The sequence below is a fragment of the Pelophylax lessonae genome (assembly GCF_965119305.1).
Source record: "Pelophylax lessonae genome assembly, chromosome: 5".
NCBI classification, from domain to species: domain Eukaryota; kingdom Metazoa; phylum Chordata; class Amphibia; order Anura; family Ranidae; genus Pelophylax; species Pelophylax lessonae.
Window position 1 is genome coordinate 120540077 of NC_138772.1, and position 12850 is coordinate 120552926.

Here is a 12850-nt window from a genome sequence, read left to right on the forward strand (position 1 = left end):
ACTTGTGAATTATTTTGCGCGACTTATATGACAGACGACTTTGTATTTGGCCAATCAGAATATGATGTGTTGTGACCTAATTCCCCTTTTCTGTTTTTTTTTCTTACTCATTTCCTCATTGCCCACCAGTGCCACGTATCAGTGTCCACCAGTGCCACTGCCCACCAGTGCCACGTATGTGTCCACCAGTGCCACTGCCCACCAGTGCCACGTATCAGTGTCCACCAGTGCCACTGCCCACCAGTGCCACGTATGTGTCCACCAGTGCCACGAATCAGTGTCCACCAGTGCCACATATCAGTGCCACGAATCAGTGTCCACCAGTGCCATGTATCAGTGCCACGTATCAGTGCCACAAATCAGTGTCCGCCAGTGCCATGTATCAGTGTCCACCAGTGCCACGTATCAGTGCCACGAATCAGTGTCCCCCAGTGCCACGTATCAGTGCCACTCACACAGACCAAGCAGAGATAATGGAATACATATACCATTACATATATATATATATATATATATATATATATATATATATATATATACCATATAGGCATGGCTGCAATGTGGGGAATGCCTGGCTAATCTCTTTCTTCTTCCTGAAAAGTCTGATAACAAGTCGCTTCAAATAAGATAAGGATCCGACTTGGAGGCGACTCCCATTGAAGTCTATTGACACAAGTCGGATACAAGTCATCTCAAAGTAGTACAGGACCCTTTTCTGAAGTTGGAGCAACTTCAGTAGTGCCAATTAAGACGGCTCTCATTCATTCAAATTGTATTTGTTATGACAAGCGACTTGGGGCGACTTGAGGGCACACAAGTCGCCTGACAAGTCGTGCTAGTGTGAATGGAGTCTTATTTGGACTTTTTTTTGTTACTTTGTTTTTTGTTACATATATAGTTAATAATCTCTCTATATTAGTGAATATGTCCACACAATGAGTATGCTTGATTCTTGATTTATGATTTTTGGTACAAGCTTTATATGCACATATAGAAAGCAGTATAAATTGCTTTATTATATAGGTCATGTACAAGCATTTATAGGTAGAGCAGAAGTCTCACTATATCAGATTACAACTGTAGAATGAAATGCTCAATTCACAACACAAGCTAACAAACCAAAATAAAGATCTTTATTCTTCTTCAAAAAAATGTGTTATTTTCAGATAAATTCAATGAGATTGGAAAATTTTAGTCTCATGGCTATAAAAAACAATCATATATCTTTGCGATAAAGCTTTTTTAATTGAGCCTTTGTCTGAAATAAATTTAAAAAAAGTAAAACTTGAAACGCCTTTTCAAAATATTAAAAGCAAAGATAAACTTTGACATAAATAGTGCAGTATTCCTCAGCAAAAATCAAGACTTTTTTATTGTTCTTATTACACTAAGCTATGAAAAGGTGGATTCCAATTTATTATGAAATGTATATACCTTTTATAAAACTAAATTATATTCAATGTATAAGAAAAGGCATTACAGTAACCACTTGTTAAATGTTGCTTTTCCTCCCTACATATATTTTGTACTAAATGTGCCACTGGTGGGCAGGAACTCCAGATCGGCAAAGGCTGGGAGCTATAGACATGGACATGATGACATCACAGCTCTGTGATATTCAGAAGTGCTGTCGGGCTTCCACATTTCAAAGACTAGCCAGAGCTTTGTGTTTATGCGATTGCATAGAAAAATGTAAAGAATATGTCAACCCAAAATAATTTAAATTATAAACACATGTATAGGCCAAACTTTTTTTGTTTTAGGTTTTCATAGAGTAGTGAAGGTTATAGTCCAGTATATAAGTTTGCTGTCTGTGTGCTATCTTGAAGATTTCTCTTCATATCTTGCCCATGACAGGAAGAGGAAATTTCTACAAAGTGAGAGGGACTGAAATAGATGTTTCCAGTGAAAGATGTATCCTTCACTCTTGTTCTGGTGACATTTCTGAAAGTTTAGATTTCTTGTTTTGATTAAAAAAGTAATCAGGACGGATGGATTTCCCCAGCAGGGACTCTGACAGTAATAAAAACATGATAAGAGTTCTAATCCTATGTTACTCTATCAACAACTTGGTTATACATACACTTTCAAAAATTTTAGCTACAGTTTATTTTTGGAAAAAACTTGTGAAACTGGACTTTTTTGTAGCCTTTTAGCTTTAGATATGTTCCACATATTTTTTTTTTTCTAGATAGGACAGAGAGAGAGATTAAATATAACAATGACCTGTCCAGTGCAATGGCAATTCATGTTGAAAGGTACAAACTCCTTCTCTTTGCTGTACATTCCTGTTGCCTCATATTCAGCACTCTCTTGGAACTGGAGGTCAGCAATATTGTCAAACAGTTTTGCTAAATGGCGAGTCACCTGAAATAAATAAAAAAAAAAATCAAAGAACATTTTATTTTATCTTCTGGCTTGGGAGAAAGAAAAACACAACTACTGTATATTACCAGGGCAAAAAACCTGCTGGTGTAACAATATATCTGTGATCTTTTTCCATATGCGGTTACACTGTTGCTTATTGTTTTTTTTTTTATACTACATTTCCTTCTAAATTAGATTCTATAAATTAGGTTTTATTCCCTAGATTGAAACATATATATTTGTTTCAGATACACTTCCTTTTCTCGATGTTTTTACTTCTTACTGCGGGATTTAACAATTCCGTTTTTCCCTAACAACACATTACGCATAGCATAGCTTTGTTTTTAAAAGATTTTTTTCATTGGCCGCCTTCTGACTAAATTTTCCATTGGCAATTGTGAATTATTTGCGGAAGGGGCACACCGCTAATTTGCCTAGCAACAGACGACATCTTTGTTGTCATTTATTCATTGGTCTATGAAGTCCGGTTGCCTGGTAACCATTCAACATAAATAGAGAGCGGGGATGGCGTGACTTTAGGCACCTGATGACGTCAGCTGTGACAAAACGCGTCGTGCGTGGTTACGTCACTTCCGCCCCACTGGAATGCAGATGCAGTCGCTGGCTCGCATAGCGTCGCGGAAGCAGCCGCCAACGAGGGATTTGCGGCCCCTACTGCTTCTTATGCTTGTTTTGCCACGTTTAAATGTGAGTACTATTCTTAATTTTATGCTTAATAAAGAAGTTAAACGGTACATCACTATATGAGGTCTTCCTTTTTACATACTACCTCGGGATATCTCCTTATACTTGAGAGAGGAATATTATGGTGATCTAGTGTATTGGAAACATCTGACCCCGCTGAGAGGAGACACCCAGGGATATCTTTACCCACGAGCCCACTACTAGGATCCGTAGGAAAGAGGCTATTACCCTAAAGTTTATTACCCTTGTAGGGGTATATATCTCTGGTGAGTGTGGGATATATTGGATGGGTGCATGTTTTTCTTCACCCTACACTTACCACCCGGATCACCCTTCGAATATCACTCATCAATAATATTGAAGCACTATTGTTTTGTGAAGCACCTTTTTGCAAGCACTTTATGGACTGATTTTGGGCTTTTTTGATTTAATATATATATATATATATATATACACAATATTTTTGGTGTTTTCACTGGATAATTTGCACTGGCACTTTGTTTATTGTCATCTTTATTGATTGCACATATCACTTTATGCTCACAATTTATGTGTATATTTTTATTTCCAAAATAATGCTTGGATACTTTTTTATATAGGTTTATTTATAGTGTTTTGCATATAATTGCACATTAGCACTTTACTGCACATTATTTTAACCCCTTCCATAAAAGTATATATACACTTTTAAACAGGCAGCGCCATTTTACCTCGCTTCACTTCGTTATTGAACGATATAGCCCATTGGACTATATTTTGGGGTAGGCTGCAGCCTTGCTTACATCCATAAGCGCGGAATTTGTACCCCTTTTATCAGATGAAACCAAAATCAAACTTTTTGGCAACAATGCAAAACGTTATGTTTGGCGTAAAAGCAACACAGCTCATCACCATGAACACACCATCCCCACTGTCAATCATGGTGGTAGCAGCATCATGGTCTGGGCCTTCTTTTCTTCAGCAGGGACAGGGAAAATGGTTAAAATTGATGGGAAGATGGATGGAGCCAAATACAGGACCATTCTGGAAGAAAACCTGATGGAGTCTGCAAAAGACCTGAGACTGGGACGGAGATTTGTCTTCCAACAAGACAATGATCAAAAACATAAAACAAAATCTACAATGGAATGGTTCACAAATAAACATATCCAGGTGTTAGAATGGCCAAGTCAAAGTCCAGACCTGAATCCAATCGAGAATCTGTGGAAAGAACGGAAATTTGCTGTTCACAAACGCTCTCCATCCAACCTCGCTGAGCTCGAGCTGTTTTGCAAGGAGGAATGGGCAAAAATTTCAGTCTCTCGATGTGCAAAACTGATAGAGACATACCCCAAGCGACTTACAGCTGTAATCGCAGCAAAAGGTGGCGCTACAAAGTATTAACTTAAGGGGACTGAATAATTTTGCACGCCCAATTTTTCAGTTTTTTATTTGTTAAAAAAGTTTGAAATATCCAATAATTTCGTTCCACTTCATGATTGTGTCCCACTTATTGTTGATTCTTCACAAAAAATTACAGTTTTATATCTTTATGTTTGAAGCCTGAAATGTGGCAAAAGGACGCAAAGTTCAAGGGGGGCGAATACTTTTGCAAGGCACTGTATCTTTAATAATCAAATTTGGAGATATTTCTATATTTGGTAAGAAATTACATTAGCTTAAAAAGATTCAGGAAAGTTATATTGTGGTGGTATATTTCCTCGAGTGTCTGAACTTAATTAATATTGTTTATCAAGCTATTTATTATTTGCTCTCATGGCTGGAGGCACTGTATCTAAATTATATTTATAATTCAGGCACCGCCCCTTATATTCATAATTCATTTAGCTTGTCACTATTACGTTGATCACTACCACTACACGAGATCATAACCCAACAACACATTTTACATTTCATGTAAAATACTATTTACATGTATAGCAGTTCCATAATTTAAATATGCACATTAAAGGGTACTCTCCAGTCAAAATAAATCTTACAGGGAGCACAGTCTAACTGGTAAAAACGACAGGTTTTCAATTTTTTCCTAGTGCTCCTGTATAGTAATGGACGAACATCGGCCGGGGCAGTTCGCGAACGTTAGCCGCAAACTTTCTCAAATGTTAGCGAGCCGCAAGTTTGCGGCGGGCCCCATTGATTTTAATTGGGAGGAAACTTTAAAAACCTTTAGGTCATATTTGCAGCCACAAAATACTTACTAGCTGTGCACAAATAGTCCCACCACATAGACACTGTCATAACAGAAGTATTGCTATTGGAAAAGTTGCCCTAAAATATATATATATTTTTTTTTCACAGCAAAAAAAAAAATATATTTTTTCCTAAATCAGCCAGAACTGACAGCAGCCGGTAAATACATGGCAAATACATATAGGGTCCGTTCACACGTCTGTAAAATGGGTCCGCATCCCTTCCACAATTTGGTGAAACATTTTCAGACCCATTGATTTTCAATTCCAGTCTGAAAAATTAGGCATTCACAGGATAAAGAAGTAAACGTCAGCCAGTACAGGCCCCAAAAATTAGCCCACATGCGTTTACCTGACAGCTAAGAACGTTGTATTCTGTGGCTGGAGGTGCATTAGGCATTCACAGGAGAAATAAGTAAGTGTTGATCAGTATAGGCCCCAAAAATTAGCCCACATGGGTTTACCTGACAGCTAAGAACGTTGTATTCTGTGGTCGAAGGTACATTAGGCATTGACAGGATACAGAAGTAAGTGTCGGCCAGTATAAGCCCCAAAAATTAGCCCACATGGGTTTACCTGACAGCTAAGAACATTGTATTCTGTGGCTGAAGGTACATTAGGCATTGACAGGATACAAAAGTAAGTGTCGGCCAGTAAAGGCCCCAAAAATTAGCCCACATGGGTTTACCTGACAGCTAAGAACGTTGTATTCAGTGGCTGGAGGTACATTAGGCATTAACAGAAAAAATTATTTTCGGCCATGAAAGGCCCCAAAAATTAGGCATTCAATGGACATGAAATGAATTTTATGCTGCTGTATTTACCGAATACAAGGACCATGAATTGTTGTGGGTGGATGGCGGTCTGGCGGATATTTGTGGCCTGTCATGAGGAATTGTAATCAAACATGGTCTACTGGTCACATGTGTTGAATTCCTCAGAGATCCATGGCTCATTCATTTTTAGAAATGAGAGGTAGTCAACAATGTCATGAGCTAGGCGAGTGCGCTTATCGGTCACGATCCCCCCTGCTGTGCTGAATGTCCTTTCGGACAGGACAGTGGACGGGGGGGCAAGCCAACAGTTCCATTGCAAATTGTGCAAGCTCTGGCCAGAGGTCAAGCCTGCCCACCCAGTAGTCCAGGGGTTCATCACTCCTCAGAGCGTCCACATCGGCCGTTAACCCGATGTAGTCAGACACCTTTCGGTCTAGGCGTTCCCTGATGCTGGATCCGTAGTACAGCTGTCGATGGGTCGGCTGAAAGAAGGATCATCATATCTTAAGTGACCAACACATCTTCAAACCGCCCTCTTCTTGCAGGCGTTGTTGGATTGCTACTCACAACTGTTTCTCTGTGAATGGAAATTCCTCTACCAGTGCACGCAAAAGCAGAATGCAGCATTTCTCGCAGCAAGGCCTGGAAGTGCTGCATTCTGACCGCCCTCTGGGATGGTGGTAACATTTCCGCCATTTTTTGTTTAGGTCTAAGTACGTCGCCACCCAGTACTGGTCCTTGCCCTTTATGCTTTTTATACGGGGGTCCCCCTTAAAACACTGGAGCCTGAAGGCCCCCATTCGCACTAAACTGGACGCGGTGTAGTGGCCTGGCTCCAGTTCATCATCCAGGATAATGTCGTCCTCGTTCTCCTCCCCCCATCCACAGACAACACCAGGGATCCCAGAAAGGTTTGAAGCATGCTCTTCTTGCTCCTCCTCATCCGGCCCGGCACGATCCTCCTCTGACTCCTTTTCAGACTCCTGTTGTTGGCTTGTCTCAGATGGAGTAGCACCCCCTGGGAATTCATCCAACAATTCGACTTCCTCATCTTCCTGCTCCTCAACGGCTTGATCAATGACACGACATTTGTCATCCAGAAAGAAGGCATAAGGTACAATGTCACTGATGGCGCCCTGGCCATGACTGACCAGTTTGGTGATCTCTTCAAATGGCTGCAAAAGTCTGCATGCGTCGCGCATGAGCAGCCACTGGTGAGGTGAAAAAAACCAAAGCTCCCCAGAACCTGTCCTGCTACAGAGTTCGTACAGGTAGTCGTTAACTGCACGTTTCTGCTGGAGCAGTCTATCAAGCATATACGTTGAGTTCCATTGCGTCGGGCAGTCACAAATAAGACACCTGACGGGCAGGTTGTGTCGCCACTGAATGTCAGCAAGGTGATCCATGGCTGTGTAAGATCTTCTGAAATGGCCCGAGATTTTCCTGACCTGCCGCAAGATGTCCTGGACCCCAGGGTATTTGGCAACTAATTGCTGCACGACGAAGTTCAGGACGTGTGTCATGCATGGTACGTGTGTAATTTTGCCCCGTTTCAACGCGCTCAGCAGATTGCCACCATTGTCGCACACCACTTTACCAACTGTCAAACTGAGCGGTGTCAGCCGCTGATCTGCCTGTGAACGCAAAGCTGAACGGAGTGCAGGACCAGTGTGGCTCTTGACTTCCAGGCACAACAGACGCAGCACAGCATGGCAACGTCTCACTTGGCATGTGGAATAGGTTCTGGGGATCTTGGGCGGCGCAGCGGAAGAGACGGTAGCAGCGGAAAAGGAGGAGTCATCCGAGGAGGAGAGGGAGGATGGAGTAGGAGGAGGAGAAGAAGAGGCAGGCCTGCATGCAATCCGTGGCGGTAAAACCAAATCTACACAGGTGCCACGGGTTACATGCTTGACGGCCGTCAGAAGGTTTACCCAGTGGGCAGTAAAAGTTATATAACTTCCCTGCCCTTGATTGCTAGACCATGTGTCTGTGGTCAGATGTATCTTGGCACCGACACTGTGTGCCAGAGATACATTCACTTGCCACTGAACATGGCCATACAGCTCTGGAATGCCCTTCTGCAAGAAATATTTCCTGCCTGGGACCTTCCATTGTGGTGTTCCAATGGCCATAAATTTCCGAAAGGCCTCCGAGTCCACCAGTTGATATGGCAGTAGTTGGCGGGCTATCAGTTCCGACAAGCCAGCAGTCAAACGTTGGGCAAGAGGGTTATCCGGCATCATCATTTTTTACGCTCCAACGTTTGGGCCACGGAAGCCTGCCTTTTTCCAGAACAACGTAAGGATGGCATGATGGAAGGTGGAGTGGAGGACAATTGTGAGGAGAGAGGAGAGAGGAGAAGGAGAAGAGGCTGGACGGTGAGAGCCTGGAGTGTGGCTTTGTGGGTTCTGATGGCGTTGCTCCCACTGGGCTCGGTGATGGGAGTCCAGGTGCCTTCTTAAGGCGGTTGTCCCTAGGTGAGTGTTGGGCTTACTGCGACTTATGCGTTGACTGCAAAGGCTGCAGATGGCAACACTATTGTCAGCAGCGGACACATTAAAAAAAGCCCACACTGCGGAGCCATGTGCCGGCGTCCTGGGAGCGCCAGATGTGACTGTACATGGTTGATGGCTCGCTCCTGATACATTTGCAGTCTGCTTTGTCCCTCCTATGCAATGCAAGTTACGCCTGCTTCTCCTCCCAATCTGCTGGTCCGTCTCTCCCTTTGAACTCCCCTCCTCTTCCCTGTCTTGTGGGCACCCATGTGACATCCATAAACAAGTCATCATCGACGTCACCTTCCACACCACTAACATTCGAGATCTCGGAGTAGGCAGCGACAGTGGGGACCAACCACCTTGGACTGATCTGGGTACTGTCGTCAGACTGCCGAGTGCCTCCTCTTCCTGATCTGATGCCAAGAGTGGCTGCGCATCGCAAATGTCTTGTGATGGATCGGAAAATAATTCCAGTGACTCAAGCAGAGGGTATATGGTGGTGGTGGTGTTGGTGGTGGTGTCTTTGGGGGTGCACACAGCAGAGAGTGAAGAGGGTGCAGATAGAGAGGATGAGGAGGGTGCAGAAGAGGAAGGCTGAGTGAGCCACTCAACCAAGCCTGGTGTTTCCTTTGACGTAATCGAACGCACCTTCTGAAACTTCACACTTTGGCCCTGGCCTACTGCTCCTGCCCTACCCCTACCATCCCTGTGTAAGGGTCTCCCTCTTCCTCTGCCTGTCATTTTTGAAATTATCCTGTAACAAAAGTCTCTAGAGAAGCGCAGTATATGTGGAACAAGGTATATAACACCTGGCTTCAATCTGTGGTATTGAGGGGCGACTGGTCTATCATACCAGTTCTACAAAAAATTGGCCAGTAACTGTTGTCACTGTGTGTAGCACAGTTAACGCAGCAAAAGAGGCCAAATTTTTGCAGGACTAAAATACACTGTTATAAAAGTATACTGTTAAATAACACCCCAATTCAATCTGTGGTATTGGGGGGCCACTGGTCTATCACACCAGTTGTACAAAAAATTGGCCAGTAAGTTTGGCACTGGGTGTAGCAGTGTTAACGCAGCAAAAGAGGCAATATTTTTGCAGGACACAAATACACTTATAAAAGTATACTCTCTTAACACCCCACTTCAATCTGTGGTATTGGGGGGGCCACTGGTCTATCACACCAGTTATAATACTTTTTTAAAAGTGCTTTTGTCACTGTTTGTAGTATTGCTGCAGAAACGATTACCACACCAGTCACAATGCTGCACAGTGCATAATACAAATCTACTATAATATGCTTTCTATATTAGAAAGTATATTATAAGTGTATTACACCCCTATATAGTGCACTGCACAAAGAATAGTACACCTATACCAAATACCAGCCCTTAAAAGGACTTTTGTGGACCTTAACAGAGCGATTTGTGTCACTGACAATCTGTCCCTGGTGCACACAGCAAACCTCTCCCTACACTGACAAAACAGACAGTACACCTATACCAAATACCAGCCCTTAAAGGGACTTTTGTGGACCTTAACAGAGCGATTTGTGTCACTGACGATCTGTCCCTGGTGCACACAGCAAACCTCTCCCTACACTGACAAAAGAGACAGTACACCTATACCAAATACCTGCCCTTAAAGGACTTTTGTGGACCTTAACAGAGCAATTTGTGTCACTGACAATCTGTCCCTTGTGCACACAGCCAAACTCTCCCTACACTGACAAAAAGCAGAATGTGAAATGGCCGCCAGGTCAGATCTATTTATAAGGTAGGGGGTATGTCCATGTGCTGAAATGTCTCAATTGGCTGTCCCGTTCCACCTGATGGCTGTGTCATGGGTCAAAGTTCTCCCCAATGTAAACTAATATGGTCGCCGCAAACAATGCCATATGTTCACAAAATCGGAGGACTGCGAACGAGCAAAGTTCGCAGCGAGCTGGGCAAACAGCAAGGCCATCCCTACTCCTGTACCCCACAAGCTCTTTTCAGTAATCTGATTATCTGGAAACTACTTGTCCTTCCTGGTTTGCGATGCAGAAGGGTTATCTCCAAATACACCCTCGGATTCTTATTGTTGCCCTTTTAATTCAGAAAGTATGCTGAAATAAATGTCAATACAGTACTATGATTTTATTTTCCAGCTACCACTGAGGATCAGATCTGTGTATTGCTTGACTGAGGTTCACCAAGCCAAAATGAAATCAAAAGGGACTGATAGACTGCAGCAGACAGTTTTCTCCAAGATGGCACCATGCCATTACCCCAAAGACCTACTAAAAAGAGACACAAGGATTCAACTAGTAAATTAGAGCAATATGGATGTATCCCTGCTAAAAAGACAAATTCAAAAGCCCACACCACATTGGACTCAATGCCTCCAAGTGCTTCCAGTCCTAAGGCTGGCAAAAGTACATACCGAAGGTATTCCCAAATCACTGTTGTTTAAAAGGTAGCCCATGGCACTTAGCTATCCGTAGACACTCCTGGGGATGGCAAGCCTATCCTGGGGGGTGTCCTTACAGCTGTGAACTCATGCAACCCTTTGCAGGCAGGCCTTAGAGATGAGCTTAGAGTACTAAAGAGGAAATTACATTTGTGAATATAAAACATGCAAAATATGCATTAGAGAAGGCATCTCTGCATTAGAGGGTGTCAGAAGTGCCATTATTGATGAGATTGCACCAGTTAAGTGACATCCACGACTTGCCGAGGTAAAATACTCTAGCCATGATTAAAGATTAGAAGATCTGGAAAACAGATTATGCAGAAATAATGTATGCATTATAGGCCTGCCCTAATGCGTGGAAGGCAAAAATTTGAGTATGGTTGTTGGACACGTCTGGCAAAGACAGTTTTGTGTCCTTATTTGCTATGGTAAGGGCCCCAGAGTGCTGACCAGAGCACTTCCACTGGGGCAACCTGCCAAGTCTAATCTTAAAAAAATGATTTACCTACAAGGGCAGCAAATCTTCTCCTGTCTAAAAGAAGGTGTTAAGGCACCTTGGCGTTAAATAGATTGCAAATCTCATTATTGCTGAGTTTTCTGCTGAGATATGTTAGTGCACAAAATATTCTAAAATTACACAACACTTTTGGTTCCTTAAAGTTCCATAAGCAATGCTAAAAATATTGATAGTAATAATAATGATAGGTAATTAGAGTTTTTCCCTATTTCTTACAAGTTGTGTATGCCTATTAGCTGCACGCAGGCTGTTTTCTGACATTAGGGAACTTTTCTCTGTTCTGCCACTTCTGATTGGCCAAAGTGGCCATTATCATCAGCATGCAGAAAACCCCCCTTCCTGATTGTGAGTTCATGTAGGAGATGGGTACATTGCTTGCGTTGCTGCCTAATAAATATAGTATGTAAATGCAGGATTTTTTTCAAGTATGCTTACTAGGACAATCGTAACGAAGTGGTAATCGGTATTGTGGAAGCCTGGAAAAAATTGGACGTGCCCTTCCACATTTCCAACAATAAATATATGCTTTAAGTAAAATAATAAGACATTGAATGAAAGCTAGAAACCCTGTAATAGAATTAAAAAAAAAAAGAAAAAGGAAAAGAAAGAGCTGGGTTAAAAGGAGAAAAGATGAAAGCAAAATGAAAGCAATCACCAGATTTAAAAGTGGTGAGAGCGGAAGAGACTGCACCCAGCGCATTGTTTGTCCCGAGGACGGGGACGGGGGGGTCTACACCTGGCAGCTTCTTGGTGGGTTTAATAGTGATAAGATGAGAAATGCATACTGGCTGATCAATTCATCACCTACGCAGTCTAAGCTGGGTACATTAATGAAAGTTTGTGGATTTACCGACAAAACTATAAAATGATAGCTAGTGAGAACTTTTTCAATTTGGGACAGATTGGGAAGGATTTGGAACCACTGTTAAATTTTCATTCCGGTGTCCATGAAGAAAAGATTTCCCCCTTACTTTCCAACTGTGTTACCAGGACAGAAAGATCTTCACAATGGGGATACACACAACAATTAAAACAGTTTAATAAGTAAAAAAGGGCAGTAGCAGAATTAGATTTATGAATACTTGCATTGGGCATAACAGATTCTTCAATTAGAAGCACTAAAAAACAAGATAAACAAATATTTTGTATGATGGTAATGGGTTTGCTTGCCCTTAAAATGTCAGATTTAGCAGAATGTACAGTGGAGTGATTTCAAGCCAATAGCCTAAAAATAATACAAGTGAAATCCTGTCCACTCTCGCTTCCTGCAGTTTTAACCTTGATCTCTCAACAGCTGGAGAACAGATATTTCTCAAAGCAACAAATTCTCTCCGGATGGATGG

General features: G+C 42.2%; 1 protein-coding gene across 1 annotated transcript in view; it reads right to left on the reverse strand.

Moving 5' to 3' along the window:
• The window catches only part of DNAH11 (dynein axonemal heavy chain 11), a 420238-nt gene that overhangs the window by 267973 nt on the left and 139415 nt on the right, over positions 1–12850 (reverse strand). Inside the window, exon 30 of the mRNA XM_082257534.1 lies at positions 2227–2367. Coding sequence (XP_082113660.1) covers positions 2227–2367 — 141 coding nt within the window. The remainder of the gene's footprint in view (positions 1–2226; positions 2368–12850) is intronic.